This window comes from Lithobates pipiens, unplaced genomic scaffold (assembly GCF_037356315.1).
Source record: "Lithobates pipiens isolate NorthernLeopardFrog02 unplaced genomic scaffold, aLitPip1_a1.2 Scaffold_16, whole genome shotgun sequence".
NCBI lineage: Eukaryota > Metazoa > Chordata > Amphibia > Anura > Ranidae > Lithobates > Lithobates pipiens.
This window is the reverse complement of record NW_027507748.1, coordinates 112,854,914-112,882,557: the sequence shown is the minus strand read 5'-3', so window position 1 is coordinate 112,882,557 and position 27,644 is coordinate 112,854,914. Positions and strand designations below refer to the sequence as shown.

The 27,644-nt window shown below is 42.8% G+C and overlaps 2 protein-coding genes across 2 annotated transcripts in view; one reads left to right on the top strand and one right to left on the bottom strand.

The window, feature by feature from the left end:
* PIGL (phosphatidylinositol glycan anchor biosynthesis class L) overlaps positions 1–8,233 on the top strand; it is a 257,687-nt gene extending 249,454 nt beyond the window's left edge. The window contains exon 7 of the mRNA XM_077480284.1: positions 7,704–8,233. Coding sequence (XP_077336410.1) covers positions 7,704–7,829 — 126 coding nt within the window. The 3' untranslated portion in view covers positions 7,830–8,233. The remainder of the gene's footprint in view (positions 1–7,703) is intronic.
* A 2,571-nt stretch (positions 8,234–10,804) lies between these two features.
* Positions 10,805–27,644, bottom strand: part of CENPV (centromere protein V) — a 33,394-nt gene continuing 16,554 nt past the window's right edge. The window contains exons 4-5 of the mRNA XM_077480283.1: positions 14,030–14,144; positions 10,805–11,057 (exon numbers count right to left, since the gene is read on the bottom strand). Of these exons, the coding sequence (XP_077336409.1) occupies positions 10,933–11,057; positions 14,030–14,144 (240 nt within the window). The 3' untranslated portion in view covers positions 10,805–10,932. The remainder of the gene's footprint in view (positions 11,058–14,029; positions 14,145–27,644) is intronic.

Genomic DNA, 27,644 nt, shown 5'->3' with positions numbered 1-27,644 from the left:
TGAATAAGTGTATAAAGTGTAGCGCTAAGGATGATAGTCTGGTTAGAACATGTCAAGACCCCCAGACATATAAACCTACATGAAATGATACTGTAGTGAACTGGTGGCCTATACTAAAAAAATATCATCTAAAATTACAAAACGATGTGATAATATCAAATTCAAAATTACAGAGTGTAATTAGTGATACACATTAATGACCCATGCAGATATTAACATTTCACATATGTAAACCTGAAGCTGGGCTAGTGATGAACCTGCAGAGAACCTAATTAATACAACATAGATAAGCATATAGCATGTGAAAAAAAGTCTTTAGGTGAAAAAGTTGAACGTGCAAGGAAATCCCACATGGATGGATATGGGCGTTTCTTCAAAACCTCAAAGAAGAGAAGTATGTTGTAATTTTGAATTTGATATTATCACATCGTTTTGTAATTTTATTTGATATTTATTTAGTTTTGGTCACCAGTTCACTACAGTATCATTTCATGTAGGTTTATATGTCTGGGGGTCTTGACATGTTCTAACCAGACTATCATCCTTAGCGCTACACTTTATACACTTATATGCCTAAGAGTCACCACTGGGGGCTGTATAGAGCACGTACCTTCTCATGCTCTTTCCTCAGAGATCACGCTGTGTCAGTAAGCAGCAGGCTTTTTCCTCCGGTTAGCAGGCAGACCTCTGGTAAGTTTGGGGGATGGGGGGGTTTCTTCCACCAGACACCCCCCACCTGGACAAAGCTCTCCCCCTCTGCCTGGAGAGGGGAAAGCTAAAAAACAATCAGCATGCCGCTCCGTTTTTCCTACCGCCTCTGCACAGCGGCTTGTCTAGATCTCCTCCATCCCTCCCTCACACACAAGCCAATCCTGTCAGATCGGAGGCCCATGCTCGCACGGGAAAACTCTCTTTTGAAAGAGAGTGGAGGGGGGGACGCGATGCGATGGAGTGGGTGGGGCTTAGCGCGGCGTTGGCGTCCTCCAACGTTCATGAGGGAGTGTGTTTAAAAAGCTCAATTTTTGCTGCTTCAAGTTGTCAGAGGGACACAAGAGCAAAGAGGGGCATGTAAAGCCCCGTACACACGAGAGGACTTATGTCCGACAGACTTCCGAAGGAGTTCCGTCGGAGTTCTGCTGGAATTCCGACGGAGTTCTGACAGACTTTTCAGCTGAGCGGACTTGGCCACACACGATCACACTAAACTCCGACGGATTCGAACGTGATGACGTACGACTCGGCTCGAATAAGGAAGTTCATAGCCAGTAGCCAATAGCTGCCCTAGCGTCGGTTTTAGTCCGTCGGAGTAGCATACACACGAGCGGATTTTTCGAAGGGGACCGGGTCCGGCGGAGTTCCTTCGGAAAAATTTGAAGCATGTTCCATATTCTAAAGTCCTTCGGACTTTGGCGAGTCAAAAGTCCGTTGCAGCCCACACACGATCGGATAGTCTGACGGACTCAGTCCTTCGGACTTTGGATGTTGAAAAGTCCGCTCGTGTGTACGGGGCATAAGAGGTTTGGTGACACAGGCATTCCTATTGACACATTTACTATTCAATTCAGGCTGAGCGTTAAAAGCAGCGGCAGTGGCTAGATTATTGCTCAAAGCAGTGGATGAGATTCTTCTGGTAGTACCTCTCAGAAGGGGAGGTAAAAAACACCCCAAAAGAGGGCTAAAGGGATCTCCCTCAAGCTCTGAAAGCCTAAAGCTCATCTCTACAATGGCATCCTCCCCTGAGAGGGGGTGACTGGTCAGAGTTTGCCTTCAGGGGCCTTGGAATGTTTGCAACACTGCAGCCCCTGCCTATATTTCGAAAAAGTTTTTTTTCCTTAGCCATGATAGCATGGGAAAAAGGTTAGTGGTTTTAATCGCATCCCAGGTTGGGATAAAATGCGACAGGTTCCATTCCATTACCCAAGGACCCTCAAACTAAGGTTCTGGGGGCGGGAGAAGATCTCGGGGGACCGTGAACAGGCTAATGGCTCCTCTTCTGAGCTTCACATTGTGGGTGCAATTCCTTACTGAAATTGGTCCACTCCACTTTTTATGCTACCCTTAACTGAGTGTCTACTTCTTGTTTCTCTAAGCTGTGTATACATTTCCTGTCCATTCATTGTTGGGGAAGTTTATGTATTCTGAGTGGAATCGCCCAAAAAAGAAAAAAAACATATATTGTTTTCCTGACAGGTTGAGTGTCTCGGCCTGTGCTGACAGAAATTGGTATATGTCAAAATCCTTGAGGGACCAGTTTAAACAGGTGCTCAAGGTTATCCCTGTTCAGCAGGCCCAGGATCTGGCAAGCTCCTAGTAGCTTTATGTTGGCAATAGACGCTATGAGAAATTCTATCTTCAGGCCTCATGCCTTTTGCTGGGCTGGTACATATGTATAGAATACTATGGTTGATAAATTGGTCAGTCAAAGCCTCATAAAAAAAAACAAAAAAACTGCTGTCTGGTTTTCCTTTTTGTGGTGAATGGCTGTTTGGGATATCTTGGATAATTCATCCAAAGAATTTCTATTCTAAAGGTACTCCTTTGCCATTTAAGAAAAGGAGTAAATGTATTTAATTTAAACAAGCTCCTTCTCCAGTGCCAGGGGCATCAGCCTCCAGGCAATCACAACGTCTTCTGCCATCAAGTTAAAGAGATAATCCTCAGGGTCAAGCCCAGGGACAAAAGAAACCTACAAACAAGATACTAAAGCCTCCTTATGAGAGGGCGCCCACTCTCGCGCGGGGGGGGGTCACGACTTCTGCAATTCTCAAGGGTCTGGCAGAAAGAATGTCAAGATGGGTGGCTTCTTCAATAGCTCTAGAGTACAATCTAGCTTTTCAAGAGTTCCCGTATCCTCGTTTTCTCCGATCAAACGTTCCTAAAAGATCCAGAAAAAAAGAAGTCTCTCTTTCTAGCATTGGACCATCTTTTGGCAAAAAGTGGTAATGCTGGTCCCCATGAAAGAGCTGGGGTTGAGGTTTTATTCAAACCTTTTTTCACGGCAAAATCGAATGGACCCATTCTGGATCTCAGGAATCTAAACTGGTTCTTGGATATCTGCTCTTTTTCGCATGGAGTCAATCCTATCAGTTGTCTCCATTTTACAAGCAGGAGAACTTTTTGACGTCAATCGACATCAAGGGTGCATACCTCCATGGGCATATTTCCCTGCTCACTAGTATTATCTACTTCAAGGTAGAAAATCTTCATTTTCAGTTTGTAGCCCTGCTTTTCGGTCTAGCTACTGCACCTTGAGTGTTTACAGAGGTTCTGCCCCCTCCTCTAGTCAGATTAAGGGCCCAAGGTATAATGATTATACCTAGGTTGGATTCTCAACCTAGAGAAATCTTCCTTAAAACCATTAAGGAGGTTATGGGTCTGTTTATAGATACACCCAGAATAGGGTATTCTTACCCCAGGCAAAGATTCGTGCCATAAAGGAACTGATTAAGGTTGTTGAAGCAAGATGAATCCTTCTATTCAGCTTGCATGAGGAAAAAATGGTGGCTTCATTCAAGGCCGTTCCTTATGCTGCCTTTCATTCGAGACTGCTGCAAATCAGTATCTTATTGGCTTGGAACAAGAGGGTTCAAGCTCTAGTTTTTCCAATGTGTCTGACTCCAAAGGAGCGCCAGAGCTTCCGTTTATAGTTAATAACCAAAAATCTGCAATGGGGAAAATCCTTCCTACACTTACCTGGGAAGTGGTAACAACATATGCCAACCTTTTTTTAGGTTGGGGAGCAGTCCTGGAAGAGGCAACTGTCCAAGAGAAGTGGTCCAGATCAGAAATGACCTTTCCCATTAACATTCTACAGATTTGGGTTAGAGTGCTTGGTCCTGAGGGCCTGGACATTTAATTTATGGAGCTATCCTGTCAGGATCCAATCCGACAATGCCACAGAAGGGGCCTATATCAATCACCAAGGGGGCACAAGAAGTTATGCGGCCCAGAGAAAGGTGAATCATATCCTACCTTGGGCAGAAGACCTTGCCTATTGGCAGTTTTTCATTCTAGGCATAGATATTTGGCAGGAGGTCTATTTTAAGTCGCCAGCAGTTGTTCCCGGGAGAATGGTCCCTTACCCCGATATCTTTCTGACAATAAGTCAAAGCTGGGGGATCCCAGACGTAGATCTGTTTGCGTCCAGGTTCAACAGAGAGTTTGACATCTTTATGTTAAGAGCAAAGGATCCGCTAGCATGCGGAACAGGTGCCTTGGTGTTCCCATGGAATCAGGTTTACTGATTTATGCATTCCCTCCTTTTCTGCATGTGTCCACAACTTCTTTGCAGGATCAAACAGGAAGGGAAGTTGGTGATTCTTGTGGACCTGGCGTGGCCCAGAAGATCTTGGTATGCAAAGATCATAAGGATGGCGGTAAGGGTCCCATGGACCCTACCGCCACGTCCATACCTTCTCTCGCAAAGGTCCGGTATTCCATCTTACCTTACATACGCTAAATTTAACGGTTTGGCTATTGAGGCCCACACTCTGAAGAAATGTGGGCTGTCAGGTTCAGTAGTATCTACCTTGGTTAAATGCAAGGAAGCCGGCTTCCATAATTGTATATTATGGAGTCTGGGAAGCATATGTCTCCTGGTGTGAAACCAGGGGTTGGCACCCCAGGAAATAGGTCATAAGTAGAATCCTTGACTTTCCGCAAATAGGGTAAAATATAAAGCGGGCCTTGAGTACTTTCTAAGGACAGGTCTCAGCCTTATCAGTATTATTTAAACGACCACTTGCTTTGCATTCTTTGGTTCGTGACTTTATTCAGGGGGTAACACGTCTCGAGTTAGGTCAACCCTGAACTCTTGGGACTTGAATTTAGTTTTGTCGGCATTACAAAAACAGCCTTTTTTTGAGCTGATCTGAGATATTCCCATGGTCCTTTTTGACAAGGAAATAATTTTTTTCTGGCAACCATATCTGCTGCATGAAGCGTATCAGAATTGGCTGCTCTTTTTTGTAAAGAGCCATATTATTGTTGTTCTGTTGTTCACAAGGATAAGGTAGTATTGCGTCCTCATCCTAACTTTTTACCTTCATTTTTTCCAGAACCCTGTTCTATGGAAGAAAAATCACCACATTCTCTTGATGTGGTGAGAGCAGTCAAAGTATACTTAAAAGTGACTGATCAGATTCGGAAAGTGGATGTTTTGTTCGTATTGCCTGAAGGTCCTAAAAGAGGACAGGCAGTATCGAAATCTATTTCTAAATGGATTCGGCAAGTAATCGTTCAAGCTTACGGTTTAAGAAGTAGATTCCACCCTCTCAAATCAAAATGCACTCCCCTAGGGCTGTTAGTGCTTTGTGGGAAGTGCATCACTAAGCCTCGATGGCTCAAATCTGCAAGGCCGCAACTTGGTCTTCAATCCATACATTTACCAGATTCTATCAGGTAGATGTAAAAAGGCATGAGGATATTGTCTTTGGGCATAGTGTACTGCAGGCAGCAGTTTAACTCCTCTAGTCTCATGTTGCCCTAATTCTGTTGTGTCTCCCTCCCCTCAGTTGGCATTGCTACGGGTCATACCACATAGCAACTACTATGGCTCTGTGTCCCGTGATGTACGATTAAAGAAAATAGGATTTTTATAACAGCTTACCTGTAAAAATCTTTTTCTTTTGAAGTACATCACGGGACACAGAGGTTCCGCCCCTCTTTCTAGTATACACATGTATTGCTTTGCTACAAAACTGAGACACTCCCAGTATGGGTGGTGTTATATAGGGAAGCAACTTCCTGTTTAGGGTCTGCCAGTGTCCAGCACCTGAAGGTGGCCTATAACTCACATAGTAACTACTATGGTTTTGTGTCCTGTGATGTACTTCAAAAGAAAAGGATTTTACAGGTAAGCTATTTTTCCATCACTTCCTTTTCTGAAACCCCTTCACCCACAGTTGTGATCCAGACCAAAATTAAGGTAATTCCACCACTGACAAATGGTTCTGGAACAGGGAGGTACCTACCACATCTGGCAACAGGGGCTGTTACATTTTTTGACACCCCCTTCCTCCTGGAAAAATATTAGTAAGAAATAAAGCGTTGCACGCAGCACACTGTGGCAATTTGTGGGTGTGGCCAATTTGCACTAACAGTGCGAGGGGCTTAACAGGGCATAGTTAAATAAAACCTGATCCCCTGTACTCAGCATATAAATACCATAGTTCTTTTACCCACAAGATTATAAAGCGAAAACGTTTTTTGCATTTGCTGTATTAAAGTTAAAAAAAAAATGTATACTTGCTGTGCTCCCCCACCCCCCTAAACATTTAGTCCTCAATCGATCCAGCACTGTGCACTGCTGAATCTCTTGTCTCCCTTTTCCCTCTACTCATAGGGAGATGGACAGCATTGGCTCCTGCTGCTGTCAATCAAATGCTATGAGAAGGGCGGGGGGGGGGGGGGGGGGCGTGCAAGGCCAATCCCACTGTGTGTGTGTGTGTCGATGGGCTTGACCGAGCCTGCACATTTGCTATGGGGTCAGACACAAAATAGGAGGTGTGGACAGAGCCAGCCAAGGGACCCCAATTGCACAGGGCAGGTACCTATATCATGGTTGTTATTTTAAAAAATATATCCTGTAGAAATGCTTTAATGACTGTGGCACACTCACTTTCATAAAATTATACTCTTCTATTACACATCCTTTTCTACACACTGTTGACCTTAGAGAATTACTTCCCTAAATTCTCCCTCAGTACAGCCCCCCAAACACAGACCACACAGTACAGACTACCCTTCCCAGCACAGATGGACCCCCACCCCCAGCACAGAACCCTCAGTACAGATGGACCTCCCGAGCACAGACTACCCCCCCCCCCCAAGCAAAGACCCCTAATTATTGATGCCCCCACCCAGCAAAAACAAAAAAAACCTCAGTACAAACCCCCTACCTCAGCACAGATGCTTCAGTACAGACTGACTCCCCTAAAATTCCTTAATTCCCCATACCAGCCCCCCCCCCACTCCTCAGTACAGAACCCTCCGTACAGACCCCCCCCCCCCCCCCCCATTCCTTCTTCTTCGCCAAGTACAGAATCCTTATTAAGGCTAGGCTCACATACATGTAGGAGGGAATGTGTGTGAATTGTATGCGTACCCAAACAAAATTTGTATCGTTGTTTTTTCACACAAATAGAACCCAGTGTTCCACTGGGTTTTTTATTTTTTGTGACAGAAAATTTTGATATGTGAAATATATATTTTTTACTCTCTGCTACAAAACATATCCAATAATTGTTTTTTAAAAAATTGAATATCTTCATAACTTTTAGCAAATGTATTCTGCTATATGTCTTTATTAAAAAAAAAAAACAACAAAAAAATCCCAATAAGTATATATTAATTGGTTTGCGTGAAAGTTATAGCATATGTATACTGGAATATATACTGGTGGACAGTGACTTATAATGGGACTGCTATAGTGCAGTGGGCAATCTGTACACCTGATAGGATTTTCCGACAACAAAACCGTGGCTTTTTTCCCGAAGGATGTTGGCTCAAACTTGTCTTGCATACACACGGACATTTTTCAAACCACCTATACGTTAATTTCAGATCAATAAATAAAATTATATTAACAGAATAAAGATATCAATGGTTTATAAAAGGGCTTAAAAAAATTTCTGCACTATAAATATCCATATGTCCGTTTTATTGGAGCGTGTGTTTTCATCTTATGTCTGCTTGTGTTCCAGGACGCCATGATGTGTCATCAAAGCCAGCTGCTCTGGTTTCGTCATATTTACCTGCTGTTCTCCCATTACATGACTATCAACTCATTGCACTTTCTTCATGGGCAGAAAACAGAAAAGGATAGCTGACACTCAGATCTAAAGCTGAACTTGTCATAAGACTGTTATTGCTGCATGCAGGTCAATGAGCATGGTTCATCTTTAGAGACAAGCTGGAAAAAAAAGACAAATGTGGTTGGTCGTGTAAATGGAATAAATCTCTTTCATGGTAAAAAAACAACTTTTTAACGGTGAAGTGGTATATATCTATATGTGGGCATTTTGGTAACATAATAAATTTACATTGGAGCTCAAAGAAACATGGGGGTGGGGGGGAAGATGACTGCAGTAATCAGATTACAGCAACATCTTCCAAGACTATGACAGCATACATCTGGCTTAGTACTATGGACAGCAACACTGATTTTCTGCTGCTGAAGATTTTTTGCCTATTTTTGTTGTATTTTTACATTTGAAATAAAATATAAAGTTTATGTACTGTATATCTTGACTTTATAGATAGCCAATGTTTAGTTAATTATTATTGCTGTACACTCCAGCAGCAGTCACTGCATCTTGGTTGTGACATCTGTACTTTGTTCATGTACTCAGGAATGTTCGTACTCATAAAAATTATTTCTCTGTTTATTATCAAAAAAACACAACAGCGTGAATATGCAAAGGTCATACGTCCACCAGGTTTGTAAGTAACGAATGTCTCTTTTTAGATCAGTTTATTGTGGTCTCTGGTGCTTCACTGCTCTTAAAGTAAAGAACCCTTAACCAAAAAGTCTTCAATATCCTTGTACTTTATACCTGAATATGTTTTATTCTCCAGTGGAAAATCCATAAACCATCAACTACCTCATTATAAACCTCTTTGATTTAAATCTTGGTTTATTGCAAAAAATACTGTTCAATGATTTAAAAATGCATCCTCACAATAAGCATTTAATACTCTGCTAAACTATGAATATGTCATTTTTTTTTTCATCCAAAATCGCTGTTACTTGTCCTGTATGAACCCGGGGGAATGTTAATATCCTTCAGTACTCGAAAAACATAAAAAAAAAACTCTGTGCCACTGTGTATGTGATTGTATTTGTAAGCTGTCTACCCAGTGTATTATGTACACTTAGGGCCAGTTCACACCAGATGCAGTTCCTTGAGCTTTTTTTCTGCACAAAATGCATGCACAGTGTTTTCCATGTATTCCAAGGTTCCTAGTTCACACCATGCATTCAGTCAGTTTCTGGCCAGTTTCTGCAACGGAAACTGACTGCATGATGTAAACTAGAGCCATTGGAATACATGGAAAACACTGTGCATGCATTTTTAGTGCAGAAAAGAAAGCGAACGGAACTGCATCTGGTGTAAACGGGCCCTAAAAGTGGGAAAGAAAAATGGGGAAGCTATGTGCTACAATATCAGAGCATGCCAGTGCCTAAGATGTAATACCTCAAATGAACCACTATAGATGTTCAAATATTTTCATAAAAAAAAGGACGACCCTGTAGAGAACTACAAATTTCTCAAAATATATTAAATAAACAAATAACAAATGGATCACATGATCTCATCAGTCCATGCCCCCGATGATGTCTGTTGTGACGAAACATGTAGGACGGAGCCTGCGTACTTGCCGTCGCCATGCTTGCTTTGTTGTGTGCACCAACTGATTGATCTCTATGCATGGTTTACATTGCATACATGCCTGCTTTTATTTTCTGAGATGGGATTACCTTTTATCCCGTTTGTGTGGGAAAAAAAATAGTGTTTACATTACTACACTATGTGGATGCTCTCCTTCATTTACATATATGAGACACATTGTTTGCCCTACGTCCATTTGCCTTTTATTGGGATCGCTGAATAGATCTGTTCCTGGAAGGATCTGTGATGGCTGATTGCTAATAGTTCATTCAATTGAGCGTATTTGACTCCATGACAGAGTCTTCCCATCTCTGGTAAGAGTCCAACTTACACTGGGCGGTGGAGCTCGTTGGTGATTGTTGGATCACGCACATTATCTGTTAACTACTATTTTTGCACCACTGTATGAACTTTATTGGTCATTCCATTATTTTTGGGATTTCACTTGCACATTGTGTTATTGTTTGTTCACTATTTCATTGACTTTATTAGCACTGCAATATTTTTTGTTTCATGCACTTCGTGTAGCAGTCCTTCAACACAAATTCATGATTTTTTTTTTAAATTTTCAATAATTCCTCCACCAGAACAGACATGCAATTACACCCAGTAGGACTCAATAATTAAATCACTCACCGTACAACCTAGACCCCTTTAGTTGAATATAAGATCAACGTTTGCTTGTTTTTTTTTTGTTTGTTTGTTTAAATTCTGGATCCACTGCAGCCCAGGGGAATTGGATGTCTGTGTCCTCCTGTCACTCTTTCCACTCCATCGCCGTAACACAGAAAACCCAAGGAAATAAGCACTACTACAGTGTAGTATTTTATTGTATATAAATGAATAAAACCATGTATAAATAATGCTCACATTAATAGGTGCCAAAACTCAGCACAAGAACAGCCCATCTGTATATCTATTGTGAGCGCCGCCGCTCCACTCAGACCTGGAGCTGGCGTGCGCTCCGAATGCCGGAAGTATCGTGACTGAACGTGACAACTGGAAGTTCCGCCTCTACGCATTTTGCTTGACGTCATTGGGAAGCAGTCTAGTTGCCATGCTTCCTGATGATGTCACACTGACAAAACGCATAGCAGTACTGTCACATCCGGTCATGTCACTTACTTTTGTATAAGGGCACTTATACATTGAATGTCTACTGCAGGGCTGTAAGTTTAATATAAATGAATTGTGTTCCACTGCTATACAGTCTATTAGAAGTGTAGTACTGGGTGTCTGAAAGCTGGTATGCTTAATGATTTTCTTCATTCTCTTTTATAAAAAAAAAAAAAAAAAAAAAAAGAAATATTAGAAAATAGTGTGTTGCGGTATCTGATTTGTGAATCTGTGTCCAATGTGTCATATGGTAAGGAGCCAGCACAGTTACATAAAGAGACTAGAAGAGGTATGAATGAGTGTATAGAAAAGATTTATTTCAATTAACTGAAGGAGACGTGCCACAAAGGCAGAAGGTGTATAAAACTAGTAATGGACGGAAACGCAGAAACATACAGAAATAAAACAGATGTACAGAACATTTTCAAGACTTTGACATGTTGCGAATGGTCTTATGTTCTTTCATAGCCTTCTCCCATTCCTTTCCATTGATCTGTTCCACATGGATGCTACGGACTGTCCCTTCATCCAGGCAATGTGCTGCTATACCTAAAAGGAAGAGTAGTCTGATTATTCACAATGCAAGTTAATGAGAAGTTCTTTAAATTGGTTTCAGTTGATTGAAGTGAGAATGAAGTGTAAAAAACACTTTCATGCCCAGGTTTAAAAAATCTTTTGCTTTGGTCTCTTGCATCGTGCATTTTGTATTTTGTCACCCTCCAGATAACTCTGCTGGAAGCTGAATTGCCTGTGGTGAATACTTTACTGTTGTAAGCACTTCAAAGAACCACAAAATAGCCACTGAAATTTCCCCTAGACTATATGAATCTGAAACGTAGGTAGAGGAAACTAAAAGTCAATAGGACCCAGAGGAGCAGTGCATAGACAGTAATACAACGCCTATCTCCTTCGTAGTGATCTAATGGCTTACCAAGACACAGCTGTCACTATTTCTTTGCATGTTTTATGTATACGGTGATATTTCAAAAATGTGGTATTATATGCTGTATTTGTATGCCACTTATGATTTTGTTTAGTCTATGAGTAGTTTCATAATTTATATGCACATTTACACACTTTTAATACTGATGATGGTATGGGTGCCGCATTACACAGTTTATAGATTCATTAGGATTTGTATATCAATCTGTTTTTGCTCGCTGCTCTCTTCTTCTCCCAGTGCTGGCTTTACATTTTTCATTTTTTTAAATACTGATAATATCCTTTCATTTGGCAATGGTGGAATGTCCAGTGTCTAGAAAGCATCCTAATTTGGTATGAAATTTTTACATACTATAAAGGTCAATTGAATAAGCTCAATCAATGATGTTAAAACAATGTGGTCAGATTGGTGGCTCTTTGTTGGATTATGCCGATAATAGATTAGAGGGAAGCAGTTACCAAGTACTGATAAGGCCTCGTGCACATGGGTATACTACAGGGTATGCCTATGTGAGGCCCATGTTTACCCACACAGGAATCCATAGATGTTCCATGCTTCCCTGTGCAGGTAGTATCGTTCATGTCAATTGGAATGCAGTGGTTGCACGTACACATCCACTGCTTTCAATTTGACATCTGTGTGGGTGCACTGCCCCAAAAGTACATTGTCTATGTTTGGGGCTGTGCACCCACACAGATGTCACTGGGAACAGTGGGTGTACAGAATCATTAAGGATGCTCTCTGACTACTGACTCAGGGATTGACAGCTATAGTGTTCCTCTAAGGCTGATTTTACACAGGCTTCAGCATGTATAAGCGCAGTGCCAACAGCAAGCTGTGACAAAGCATTTACAGAGCTTTCAGCAAGCTTTGTTAAAGCTTTTAAAGTACCATTCAACTGCAGTTTGTAAATGTTGTACACAGGAATTCGCATTGTTCAGAACTTCACTGCAGATGCATTTGACCAGTTTCAGATGCTTTTGCATTCCATAGACCGAAAGGGCCGAAATAACTAATCGACATAATTGATTAACCACTTGAAATCCGCGCTATGGCCGAATGATGGCCACAGCGCGGATGTGAATTCCTGGGAGGCCCTCATGTGGCGGCCTCCCCTGTGCACGCTCATTGCGCGTGCCCTACAGGGTGCGGGAGGAGCTTGCTGTGATCATCGGGTCACCGGCGCCTTACCATGTGATCAGCTGTCAGCCAATGACAGCTGATCACATGATCAAAACAAAAGCTCGGTGATCATTTTTTTCTCATAACGCTGACAGCGGAGGAGAAAAAAAAGCCAATCACCAGCTCATCTTAGAAGGACATTGGTCCCGAAACGGAAGAGGCAATTATGCCTCATTTATGCCATCTGAAAGTGCCCACAAATGCCACCTATCAATGCCCACCAGTGGTGCCAATCAGTGCCACCTAGAAGTGCTGCCTATTAGTGTAACTGATCAGTGCCCATCACTGCCACCCATCAGTGTCCATCACTGCCACCTATCGGTGCCCATCAGTGCCGCATCATCAGCGTACATCAATGATGGACAAAAATTACCCATTTTAAAATTTTATAAAAAAATAAAAAAATTCGGTCTTTTTGCATTTTTTAACAAAAAATTTAAATCGCACAGGTGATCAAATAGCACCCAAAGAAAGCTCTATTTGGGAGACAAAAATTATAAAAATTTAATTTGTGTACAGTGTTGTATGACCGCACAATTGTCATTCAAAGTGCATCAGCCCTGAAAACTGAAAATTGGTCTGGATAGCAGGGGGGTTTAAGTGCCCAGTAAGCAAGTGGTTAAAATCAATTATGAAAAGTATTTTCATATTAAAATAGTTGGTCAGCCGATTCGTTGGCCTGCATACAGACAGAATGCCTTATTAGTTTACATATAAGGAAATAGAGTGCAGCACATGTCAGTAAGTACCTAAGAACTTTAATTCGACCTTGAAAATGAAAATATTGGTACGAAAATTCTTTGTACATTCCATGAATGAATGAATTTCACTTGCTTTTAACATTCAATTTTAAACTGAATGTCATTTCGGAACAAAATCGACATACACTGTCCGAAAGTTCATTAGATTGAGAAAAGCGTTCTATTCTGCTCCTGTGAATTTTCCCATCGCTGTGGTCAAAAACGAACGTTGATTTGACCCCACTAACAGTTAGAAAATTGAACAAACTTTCTTAAAAAGAAAAATTTCGAAGGAAGAATTTGTTCCTGTATGGCCAGTGTAAGTGACAGTAGGCAGAGGAACAGGCTAAAACAGAAATGCCTCCAAAGTAAGGGGAATCCCTGATTGTCCCTATTGGAGGATTTTCCCTTTATTTTGGTGTCAACCCAAAATGTGGGAATTTAATTTACTTTTGATAACGTTAAACTGGACAAACTGAGAGGGTGAGTCTCCCTAACTGGGGCACAGACAGCAATAAAAACTGACAGGTGTTCTAATCCCTCTCCACTCCATCCAAACCTAAAAAAGTTTTGCCTTTAGTTCTAGTTTAACTACAATCTGTCCGTTTATATAGCAGTGCAATATGAGTGAACTGTGGTTCCAACATGGTACTTACCATAGCCATCCGGGTTGGAGCGAGGTGTGTAGAAGCTCTGGACTCCGCACGTTTTGCAGAATGTATGTTGTGCTTTTTTGGTGTTGAAGGTGTAAGTGGTGAGATTATTAGCACCCTGCATACAGAAAGGTTACAAGTATCACACTATTTGCAGAAACAACACAGGCAGACACATCTTAATCAATAACTGTGTCAATGAATAAAAACAGTCACCCTGGCAGATACTGGAGATCAGTTCTGCCCCTTTCCTAGATTAGGGGAAAAAACTGTTTTGGAAAAACTTTTGTGATGAGGCGTACTTTTTTCACCTTTTGTATACAATGGTTTATTCAACAATAACTTTTTTAATGCTTTGTATAACAAAATAATTTTCACACCATTTATTTAGTACATATGGGACCTTCATAAAATACCATAATGTGTTTTGAAAAAAACCCTGAATATATATTATATCCAACAGGGAAATGGGACAATATGTTAATTTGTAAAGCATTTTGCAAGTAATAAGTCCACAAAAATAATTTTCTCCTCTTTTCCTGGACACAGGGACCCAAAATGATTTTGATACATACTGTATGCTCTGTAACAGGGGTAGGCAACCTTTTGAGCATAGTGTGGCAACAAAATTTAGAGCGCCAATTACAGAAAAGTCAACTTTACACTCTCGATCATGAAAATAAATTTGAATAAAGGAAATGCTATAAACAACAAATAATAGTAAGAAATTAATAAACAGATTTGCACCTTCAGATCAGCCTAATTTGTGCACCTTCACACCTCAGATCACCCCGATTCCTGCACCTTCATACCTCAGATCACCCCAATTCCTGCACCCTCAGAACACCCCAATTCCTGTACCTTCGCATCTCGGATCACCCCAATTCCTGCACCTTCACACCTCAGATCACCCTAGTTCCTGCACCTTCATACCTCAGAACACCCCAATTCCTGCACCTAAATACTTCAGATCACACTAATTCCTGCACCTTCATACCTCAAACCAGTCCAAATTACTGTACCATCACCCTAATTCCTGCACCTTCATACTTCAGATCATTCCCGATTCTTGCGCCATCACACTTCAAATCAGCCCAATTCCTGCACCTTCACACCGCAGATCAATCCCAATTCTTGCACCATTAAACCAACAGACACAATTTCTGCACCTTCATCCTACAGATCAGCCCTTATTCCTGCACCATCACACTTCAGATTAGCCCAATTCCTACACCTTCATACCTCAAATCACCCCAATTCCTGCACATCACACCTCAGATCACCCCAACGCTGTGCCATCAGATGTCAAATCATCCCAATTCCTCCACCTTCACACCTCAGATTGCCCCAATTCCTGCACCTTCGTACCGCAGATTGCCCCAATTCCTGCACCTTCGTACCGCAGATTGCCCCAATTCCCGCACCTTCGTACCACAGATCACCCCAGTTCCTGCACCTTTGTACCTCAGATCACCCCAGTTGATGCACCTTCACACCTCAGATCACCCTAGTTGCTGCACCTTCGTACCTCAGATCACCCCAGTTCCTGCATCTTCGTACCTCAGGTCACCCCAGTTCCTGCACCTTCATACCTCAGATCACCCCAGTTCCTGCACCTTTGTGTTTGTGCATGTTTGTGTGTAGGGAGTGAGGGTCTTTAATTTTTTTTTTTATTCCACTATTTTTCAACATTTTTTTTATTTTTAAACATTTTTTACTTTTCTTTAAATGTTTTTTTATTTGATACTTACACAGTGATAAGCCATGTGTGATATTAGTGTCAGGTTCACCTTATGGAGACATCAGGGGTCCCTAAAGCCCCGTACACACTATCAGATTGTCTGCTGAGTTTTTCCTTCAGATTTACCAAAACCATATAATATGAGGTCAAACCTTAGGAGTTTCAATGTGTATGCAATCAGGCAGGCCCTTCCACTACATGGTTTTGGTAAATCTGAAGGAAAAACTCAGCAGACAATCTGATAGTGTGTACGGGGCTTTAGAATGCTAAAAAGGAAGATCAGCATGATTGCTTTGGGTTTGTTTTCATCCCTTTACTGCACTGCCATAACCCAGCTACAAGTGTGGCACTAAAGGGTTATCACATGCCACTTTAACCACTTTGAGGGGTTACCAATCAAGTCTCTGGCTCCCCCCCACTACTATGCAGGTTTCTCCTATGTCACCCCCTCCCCACACACCTTTTGGCATGGGATGCGTGCCATAAGGATGGTGAATTACAGTAAAAGTCAGGAAGGGGGTTAAAGAGAAACTATTTTGTATTTTCAGGTTGTATGTGTTTTGAGTTTACTCTCTACATCAGGGATGTCCAAACTTTTTTCAAAGAGGGCCAGATTTGATGAACTGAACATGCGCGAGGGCCGACCATTTTGCCTGACATTCTTTGAACCATTAAAATTCGGTCTAAGTGTGTCCATCCGAGCACTAATACACTTCCCCACAAGAATTCTCTTGCCTTTTTTGGCTGTGTGTGGTGAATAGATGAGCTCAAGTGTATTATTTGGATACACCATATTTATTGACGTATAACACGCACCTTCACTTTAAGAAAACTTCAGGAAAAAAAAACTTAAAATTTTAAATAAAGAACTGTGAAGCAAAACAAGGATCAGTGTCTATCTGCAGACCCACAATTGCTAGGAATGCAGCGCTCACCTTTGCTAGGAATGCAGCGGCCACCATTGCCAGGGATGCACCCACCATTGCCAGGGAATTCACCCACCATTGCCAGGGAATTCACCCACCATTGCCAGGGAATTCACCCACCATTGCCGGGAATTCACTCACCATTGCCGGGAATTCACTCACCATTGCCGGGAATGCTGCCACCATTGCCGGGAATTCAGCCACCATTGCCAGGGATTCAATCACCATTGCCGGGAATGCAGCCACCATTGCCGGGAATGCAGCCACCATTGCCGGGAATGCAGCCACCATTGCCGGGAATACAGCCACCATTGCCAGGAATGCACCCACCATTGCCAGGAATGCAGCCACCATTGCCAGGAATGCAGCCACCATTGCCAGGGATTCACTCCCCATTGCCGGGAATGCAGCCACCATTGCCAGGAATGCAGCCACCATTGCCGGGAATGCAGCCACCATTGCCGGGAATGCAGCCACCATTGCCAGCAATTCACTCACCATTGCCGGGAATGCAGCCACCATTGCTGGGAATGCAGCCACCATTGCCGGGAATGCACCCACCATTGCCAGGAATGCAGCCACTATTGCCAGGAATGCAGCCACCATTGCCAGGGATTCACCTGCCATTGCCAGGGATTCACTCCCCATTGCCGGGAATGGAGCCACCATTGCCGGGAATGCAGCCACCATTGCCGGGAATGCAGCCACCATTGCCAGCAATTCACTCACCATTGCCGGGAATGCAGCCACCATTGCCAGGAATGCACCCACCATTGATAGGAATGCACCCACCATTGCCAGGAATGCACCCGCCAATGCCGGGAATTCACTCACCATTGCCGGGAATGCTGCCACCATTGCCGGGAATGCTGCCACCATTGCCAGGAATGCATCCACCAATGCCAGAAATGCAGCCACCATTGCCAGGAATTTCACCCACCATTGCCAGGAATTTCACCCACCATTGCCAGGAATGCAGCCACCATTGCCAGGAATTTCACCCACCATTGCCAGGAATGCAGCCACCATTGCCAGGAATGCAGCCACCATTGCTAGTAATTCACTCACCATTGCCAGGAATGCAGCTCCACAATTGCAATTGCCAGGAATGCAGCCACCATTACCAGCAGTGCAGCCATGGAGGGCAGGACGAGTGCCAAAGACATCTTACAGGAGAATCTCCTGTTTACACAATGGCCTCTTTAAGAGAAAGTCCCGCCTCCTTTGATGGACAGCACAGTCATCCAATGGCAGAGACGGGACTTCCTATTACAGCTGCCGTGTAAACAGGAAGTTCTCCTCCTGTGTGCACGGCACTCGTCCCGCCTCCTCCCTCCGAGGCAGCCGGACTATACATCTTTTGTGGCCCCGGCGCTGGGAGATCGCCGGGGGCCACAAAAGATATATATATTTAAACAACCAGGCGGGCTGTTCAAAACCGGACCGCGGGCCGGACTTTGGACATGCCTGCTCTACATGAAACTATTTTCTTTTTTTTCTTTTTTTTTTTTACAAAACAAACCTTTTATGTGTTTGTTCGGTAATTAGAGACCTGTAGTTCCTGAACAGATTTATAAATGCTTCCTCTAGTGGTCATCTGTGTTTTAAGGAATATGGTTAGTCATCTATCACAAACGTGTTAGATTGTTAAAACCACATATGCAACATACATGCATATCCAGAAAACAAGATGCATAACTGCTCGTTCACATAGTACAGTGACCTGAGTTTTACCGCATTGCATCAATGCAGGTCATTGCTGGGGCACATAGAAAACACCAGGCAACTCCTGTGTGCGAGGTGCCAGGCGTTGGCTGCATGTGGTGTGGAGTGGTGGGAGACATATCGGTGATGGGCACTGTGATAGTGCCGATACAGAAAGGAGAGAGTGAGTGTTGTTATCTGAGGACGGAAAGTGTGTTGGCAGAATCACCAATAAAAGCTTGAAAAAAAAAAATCTATCTCTAAAGTAAGATGCAACATATTATTTTTTTTTTACTGCCTATATATAGCTCTTGCTTACAGGATAACTAATTCCAGAACAAAATAGTATTCAATTGCAGCTCACCGTTTCACAGACGTGGCGTCTGCATTGGTGTTCTTTTTTTCAGGAAAACAATATTTCAGGAAGTACAGACTACACCAGTTGATCTGTGTCCTTGTCACCTCCTGTGAGATGAACTGGAAGCACAAATCTTCTTTCTGTAAACTGCTAATCCCGCCACCCCCCATTTAGGACCCATTCACATTATGTGCAGTTACCTTGGAAAAAAAACAGGTAACTGCAATGACACATAGGAAATAATAGTTTTGTGTGTGTTGTGTCCTGACTGACCAGAATGCAGTGTTTCAGAGCTGTGTGATATTACACAACATATTTGCACAATATTGCATGGTCCCGCTTGTCACCGCACAGCAAGCACAGTTCAACACCACTGCTGCATGGCTCTGTAGGCCAAAACACCATACACCCACCATATGCCCATACACACCAGGCCCTTAAAATAGTTGGCTGAGGGATTGTCGACTTCATGCATTCTATGCAGTGAGGTAGAAAACCTTCAGTATGCAACCCCAATACTTACCTGAGCCTGATCTCAATGCAGCAATGTGCACAAGAGGGACTGCTGTCCCGACTCTCTGCCTCCTCACTGGCTCAGAGACATAAGTAACCACCCAAGGTAAGTAAGCCAATTATTCGCAAGATTACAGGTGAAAACAAGCCAAAAAAATAATAATAAACCCATTGCATCTAATCTGGTAAACCACAATATATTATATTGATGTTTTGGTGTTTAAAAAAGCTTTATCACCACAGGGGCCTCAAATAAAGAGATTTCACACAGCAATAGGCCTTGCATAGAGCTCCATCAAGTGGCTCAAGAAGTACATGTAAAATAGTCATATGCCATGTGTCTTATTTATTATTTTTGAGTGCTGAACAAAATAAATAAAATATGATAGAAAAATGCTATAAATACAAGAAAAATGCTATAAGTTATTTATGTAAGCAAATCAATGTGGTTTTTGGTTGAATGACGTGTAACAAACAGCCAGTTATAGGGATTATTTTTTTCTGTTTTTAAGAGATTTCTCCATCCACACAAACAAGGTGGTACCTGGTGCTGTCCGAATATACTGATCAGTGGCTGCAGTCAATCAACAAATGTTTTCCAGCATGTCCCTTCACCAGAAGTCGATCAAGCTATTTCTGTCCAGCAGTGATTACCACACACTGATCGAAATGTGGCTGGTCCCTTCTGAACCATCGGAATTTTGATCAACCTATGGCCAGCTTTACACTATAGGCTAAAAATATTCGACCATAGGAGGAAATAAGAGGAAGACCTCCACACTGTGTACAAAGTCTATGGAGATTCCTGTGCTCACCACCGACAGTGTAATCAATCAGAGGGTGAACTGCTATACAGAATTGATACAATCTTGTAGAAATGATCATTATTATACAGGATTTATATAGCGCCAACAGTTTACGCAGCGCTTTACAACATAAGGGCAGACAGTACAATTACAATACGATTTAATACAATAGAAATCAGAGGACCCTGTTCATAGTTTCATAGTTAGTAAGGTTGAATAAAGACGCCAGTCCATCCAGTTCAACCTGAGTGAGTGTCTACCCCTATCCCTGTACATTGCACACTCAAATTGGTCCCTACCCTCAAGGAGCCCACAATCTAAGGTCCCCATTCATATACTAAGGCCAATTTTGGACAGAAGCCAATTAACCTACCTGCATGTTCATTAGAGCTTACAATCTAAGTGGGAGGGTCAAGAGATACAAAAGGTAATAACTGTGGGGGATGAGCTGATGGATAAAAATAAAAGTACAGATGTTAGGTGGGGGCAGGGTGGACCTCTCTGAAGAGAAGAGTTTTTAGGGATTGTCTAAAAGTGGACAGACTAGGTGATAGTGGGACAGATTGGGCTAGGGAGTTCTAGACCAGGGATATGCAATTAGCGGACCTCCAGCTGTTCCAGAACTACAAGTCCCATGAGGCATAGCAAGACTGACAGCCACAAGCATGACACCCAGAGGCATGATGGGACTTGCAACAGCTGGAGGTCCACTAATTGCATATCCCTGGCCTAGAGGATGGGAGAGGCTCAGGAGGTGTCCCGGAACTCCGTTGTTTACCTTGGGTGATCTGTTGCTTACCCATAAACGGTGTCAGCCCAGTAAACTTTTGCACACAAGAATCTCCATACATTTTGAATAGAGGTCTGCCTAATTATATTTCCTCTTCTGGTCAAATGTTCTTCTAGTGTTAGTCAAATGTCCTTTAATTCTTCTGGTTGAACATTCTTACAGCTTTTTTTTCTTTTAGGAGTGAGTGTTAGATAATGTTATATTCACCTTGCGAAAGGCAGCAAATAGAAATCTTACACATATTACAAATATTATGGGTATTATTCGAGACTTTTGAACAGTGAATTTATTATAAATAGACCCCGGAGTGTTTCAAGAGTGGCTGTAAGGGGTGTAAGCATTTTTTTTGTCCATAACCATGACCATTATGGAGTGTAAAAACATATGAATACAGCATGTAACCAGTATGGAGCTCCATTTAATGGCCCTGTAACCTATTTTTCATGAAATCACCTCTTAGCCCTTGTACACACGGTCAGACATTCCGACAACAAAATCCATCAGATTTTTTCCGACGGATTTTGTACGAAACTGGTGTTGCATACACACGGTCGGACAAAGTTGTCGGAAAATCCGATCGTTCGTAACGTGATGACATTATTTAGTTACGACGGGCCTACGTTCAGGCTAGTAGCCAATAGCTTTGGTCTAAAAATTTGATCTGAGCATGCATGGCACTTTGTCCGATCTGAATTCTCTACAAACGATCAAAGTCCGATCGGATCATGTTGTCGGAAAATTTTTATATCCAGCTCTCAAACTTTGTTAGTCAGACATTCTGATGGAAAAAGTCAGATGGAGCCCACACATGGTCGATTATCCGATAACGCGGTCCGATCGGACATTTTGCGTCGGAATGTCCGACCATGTATACAAGGGCTTAGGCTCAATTCACATCTATGCATGTTGCTTTTGAGCGTTTCTACAGTGCTTTTTGCTGTGTTTTCCGCAATTTTTTTAACGCGACTTTATGGTGATTCACGTTCTTGTGCTTTTTCTTTGGAAAATTTGTTAAAATCGCATTAAAAACACACTTCATGCTTTTCTGCAGCTTCTCCAATGAGGTCTATTGAAGCAAAAAAGCACTGTTTTGCATTTAAAAAAAAGTCCCCGACCCTTTCCAAAAATGCAGAGGTACTAAAATGCATTGAGGTGAACATGTTCCATAGGAACCCATGTTATATAAAATGTCTTGCATTTCTGCAAGAGGCAAAAAAGCATGAAAAAACGCCTTGGTGTGAATGGAGCCTTACTCTGGTTTTCGGTTACCTTGTAGCATCATCTATGAATTCCCAAACCTCTCCTTTCCCCCACTCACTTTTGGAATGAGCAGCGCACATTAGTTGTAGTCATGAACATAGCTCTAGGCACACTACATATGCCATTATTATACAGGATTTATATAGCGCCAACAGTTTACTCAGCGCTTTACAATATAAAAGGAGACAATACAGTTACAATACAATAAAATACAAGAGGATTAAGAGGGCCCTGCTGAGAAGAGTTTACAATCTAATAATTCCTAGTCCATCAAGGGAGCAAGCAAGAGAAGGTGGCTACATTCTTGCATACAGTAGCACCATAGAGAATGAACGTAGTCACCCTCTAACAAGAAGTCCGACCACAGCAGCAAAAAAAAGGAATTCTGAGATTTGGAGGAAGTGAGCAACAGAAGGTACTTTTCTGAGTTAAGAACATGTACTTTAGACCTCTTGCACATGATACTCCTGTTTTAGCATCTCCTTTTTAGACTTTTTTTGTATGTATTTGCATGTATTTCCACGAATATGCATTTCACAAATTCGCACATAGGTGCGAAAATTAATTCTTGTGTTTTTGTTCTGCACAATATGTAAATGTGGGCATTTGCACACATTTTGCACGCAATCACACACATTTGTGCGCAATTGCATGTATTTTGCGCACATGAGGCGTGAATTGCTGACCAAAAATACAGATTTTTCTATTATTATTTTTACTGGAGAATACATGGCTCTTGTTTACACACCTGTGTGAATAGACACATTGATAGGCTGTATATTGGCTCAGTAAAAAGAAAAGCTGTACTGAGCTTTTTCAAGCTGCAGTGTGCAAGAGGCCTCCATGTTCTTTTTTTTTTTTTTTTTTTTTAAAGCAGAGTATGGTGTCACTTTAAAGACCCTGCAAGTACAGAAAAACAACAGTTGATTTTCCAGACATGCACTTGGCTCCTAATTCTTTTTATGGGCTGACAGGACACATTTTTGTGGACTGAGTGTCAGCCCTGCCAGCTTCCAATTACTCTTCCCCACTGTCCTCATCTCCAGGACATAAAGGGCTCATGCACACTGCAGCTCAAAGAATCGGCTCCTACAGGCTTTTGAGCTCTTATTTTTTTCTGCCTGGAAACTCCCCTCCATGTTAGCCAATGTGTCCGTGGCTTTTTCAGGCCTATGCTCTACAGGCAACCCCCCCCCCCCCCCCCCCCCCCCCACCAAAAGCATGTTTTTGAGAGGAGCTAGTGCCCCAAAGAGCTAAAAAAAAGCTCAAAGAAGCTTGAAAACGGGCAAAAACATTAGTTCCAGGTTTTTGTTTTGTTTATACAATGGTTAAGAAAATTCAATTTAGGAGGGTTTGTGAAAAAAAACACATGCTCAAAAAAGCTCAGAGGAGCTTGAAGAGGCTCAATAAAACCATGCACAAGTGCACAAAATAGTACAAGCTTCTTAAAGCTGAAATAAAAGCTCAAATGTCTGTAAAAACAGCTTCTTTTTTTGAGATGCAATGTGCATGAGCCCAAAGGTTAACTGTTCTATAATCCAAGATAACAATTGGAAGGGCTAATTAGACTTCTTAAGATAACACAGGGAATGTACAGAGGACACAGGACAGCACTGACTTTCTGACAAGATCAATCGTTTTTTGTTCACCTATCAAACAGATATAACAAAATGCTTCCAGTGCTCTATTTAACAGACCAAAAGTTAATTACTTGGGTTTTACATAAACATGAATAAAACTTAACTGGACCATAAAGTAGAACTCCGGGCATTTCTACTGTGTGTAACAGGTTTTAAATCTGTCCGAGTCTTCATTGAGGACATATCCATCATGATCACTGGAACACAAATCTCTCCAATAATAGCACAGAGCAGCCTTATGCCGGTCATACATGGATTGAAATTTGACCGGCTCAGAAGTGCCTGGCTGATTTTCAATCCATGTATGAGCTAGCTGATTGTACTTAAGTCCATCTTTCAATTATCTTGTTCAATTGGCTTTTCCTGAACGATCAGTGCCAGCAACACTGATTATTGCAGTGGTGTACCGCCCCTTAATCCATGCGCCCGGCCCCTAATCTACATGTAGGGCGCTGGACCATGGATTCCAATGGGTTTTTTTTTTTAGAAGCCCATGATTAGAGCCTGAGGCTCTAATCGGCTTCCAAAAAGGGTGGGCTCGGGGCACAAAGCACTGCACCCTGAGCCCACCCAGTTGTGTGACAATAGCAAATTAATATTGGCTATAGTCTTTCTGATCCTCCTCCTAGCTAATCAGGAAAATCAGGAAGTGGGTCCTGAGACCAAATTGGCCGATAGGAGAAGCACTCATATTAGCGGAGAAGAGGTAGAGGAGGTGGGGACGCAGGGGAGGCGCTGCCTGCCGCCTGGAGGAAGTGGGTGCGGCCAATCCATCTGATCAACTGGGGCTAGAGGGGGTTGGATTGTTTGCGCCCCCCCCCCCAAATAAAATATAGCACCAACTGCCATTGGATCATTGTATTCTGTCAGCGGGGAAGGCTCCCTGCTGGAAGAATACAATAACTCGGCGGGAGTGATTCCCCCACCCCCCAAAAAATGAGTGGATGGAGAAACCAGTTTTTTTTCCTTCAACTCGCTGGTTGAAGGGGAAAAAAAAGAATCATGTATGGCCAGCCTTAGAATATCAGTATGGCTGTTTTATCTTTCAATGTACTTGGAGAGATTCCAATTTCTTGTGTGGTCACCAGGACAGAAAGTAAGGAGAATGTTCCCCAGTGGGTACCCAGGCACCCATAACAACCTGACAGGAGTTCTAACTCTTCCTGCTCTTTTCAAGATTAAAAAAACACTGCAATGCCACTTTGACCACTTAACCACTTAAGGACCGCCGCATGGCAATGTACGTCGGCACAATGGCACCGACAGGCACAAGCACGTACATGTACGTGCTTGCCTTCCAGCGGGTAGGGGGTCCGATCGCACCCCCTCCCGCTGGCTGCGGCGGTCCGTTTCGCTTCAGGAGCGATCCGGGATGAGGGAATGGCCGTTGGTTTCTGGCCATCCCCTCTCGATCGCTCCTAGCGAATGAGAAGCTTCCCCCGCCTGTGTAGTGTAAACACAGGCAGGGAGGAAGTGATGTCATTCTCCTCGGGCGGTCTTTTTGACCGGACTGCGAGGAGAACACAATAGTAAGTGCACCAACACTACATTGACATGTAGGCACACAAATTACCCCCCGATCACCCCCCCCCCTCCCAGTCACAGTGTCACTGATTGCAGTGATCATTTATTTACTGATCACTGCATTTAGTGTCAGTTGTGTCACTAAGCGATCGTTTTTTCTGATCGCTGCATTAGTGTCACTGGTGCCGCTAGGTAGCTAATTATTTTTTTAGGTTCACCGCCAGGTTTTTATAGCGCTAGGTACCCCCATATACTACCCAATAAAGGTTTTAACCCCCTGATTGCCCCTAGAGTTAACCCTTTCACCAGCGATCACCGTATAAGTGTCACTGGTAACGCTGGATAGCCAGTTAGTTATTTAGGTTCCCCATCAGGTTTTTATATAGCGTCTGGGACCCCCATATATTACCTAATAAAGGTTTTAACCCCCTGATTGCCCCCTGGTAACCCTTTTACCCCCTTTTGCCAGTGTCACTAATGCCGCATACACATGAGCGAATTGTCCGGCGTACTTAGTCTGCCGAAACGCATTTCAGCGGACAATTCGATCGTGTGTGGGCTTCAGCAGACTTTTCCAGCGTAAAGTCCGGCGGACTTAGAAAGTAGTTTTGCACTCCAATCTTTCCGCCGGACTTGGGTTTCAGCGGACAATACGTTCGTGAGTATGCTAGTCTGGCGGACTAAGAATGACGCATGCTCAGAAGCAAGTACGAAAAAGGAAGCTATTGACTACTGGCTATTGAACTTCCTTTTTCTAGTCCCGTCATACGTGCTGTACGTTATCGCGCTAGCAAACGCTGTGTGTCCGTGTGTGGCCAAGTCAGTTCGGTAGAAAGTCCGCTGGACTATCCGCTGGATTGTTTGCCGGACTAAGTACGCCAAACAATTCACTCGTGTGTACGCGGCATTAGCGATCGTTTTTTTCTGATCGCTGCATTAGTGTCACTGGTGCCGCGAGGTAGCTAGTTATTTTTTTAGGTTTCCCCGCCAGGTTTTTATAGCGCTAGGTACCCCCATATACTACCCAATAAAGGTTTCAACCCCCTGATTGCCCCTAGAGTTAACCCTTTCACCAGCGATCACCGTATAAGTGTCATTGGTGACGCTGGTTAGCCAGTTAGTTATTTAGATTCCCCGTCAGGTTTTTATATAGCATCAGGGACCCCCATATACTACCTAATAAAGATTTTAACCCCCTGATTGCCCCTAGTTAACCCTTTCACCAGTGATCACCGTATAAGTGTTACGGGTGACTCTGGTTAGTTAGTTTGCTTTTTATAGCATCAGGGCACCCACCATTTATTACCCAATAAAGGTTTAACCCCCTGATCACCCGGCGGGTGATATCAATTAGGTTTTAGGGTCAGTGTCTGCGTTGCCTCAGGCAGCGCTAGGTTAGTGCCAGTACTGCTAACACCCACGCGCAAAGCATACACCTCCCGTAGTGGTATAGAATCTGAACAGATCAATATCTGATCTGATCAGATCTATACTAGCGTCCCCAGCAGTTTAGGGTTCCAAAAAAACGCATTGTTAGCGGGATCAGCCCAGATACCTGCTAGCACCTGCGTTTTGCCCCTCTGCCCAGCCCACCCAAGTGCAGTATCGATCGATCACTGTCACTTACAAAACACTAAACACATAACTGCAGCGTTCGCAGAGTCAGGCCTGATCCCTGCGATCGCTAACAGTTTTTTTTGGTAGCATTTTATATTTAAATCCTGAAGCCAGTGCTTGGTTTTCGGAGTCCTGTACATGGCTAGGCTCCCAAAAAGTCCCCCACATGTGGAATCCCCATAATCAGGAGAAGCAGCAGAATTTATTTTGGGGTGTAATTTCACTTATGCCCATAGCATGTGTGAGCAATATATCATTTAGTGACAACTTTGTGCAAAAAAAAAAAAAATTTTTATATTCCTGCAACTTGCGGCAAAATATAAAATATTTCATGGACGCGACATGCCTCTCAGTGAATAGCTTGAGGTGTCTACTTTCCAAAATGGGGTCATTTGGGGGGGTTTTGTGCTATTTTGGCATTTTATGGCCTTCGAAACTGTGATAGGTAGTGAGGCATGAAATCAAAAATTTGCACCCTTAGAAATCCTGAAGGCAGTGATTGGTTTTCGGGGTACCGTACGCGACTAGACTCCCAAAAAGTCCCACATATGTGATATCCCCATACTCAGGAGAAGCAGCAGAATATATTTTGGGGTGCAATTCCACATATATCTATGGCATGTGTGAGCAATATATCATTTAGTGACAACTTTTTGTAAACTTTTTTTTTTTGTGTCATTATTCAATCACTTGGGACAAAAAAAAAATAAAAAATATTCAATGGGCTCAACATGCCCCT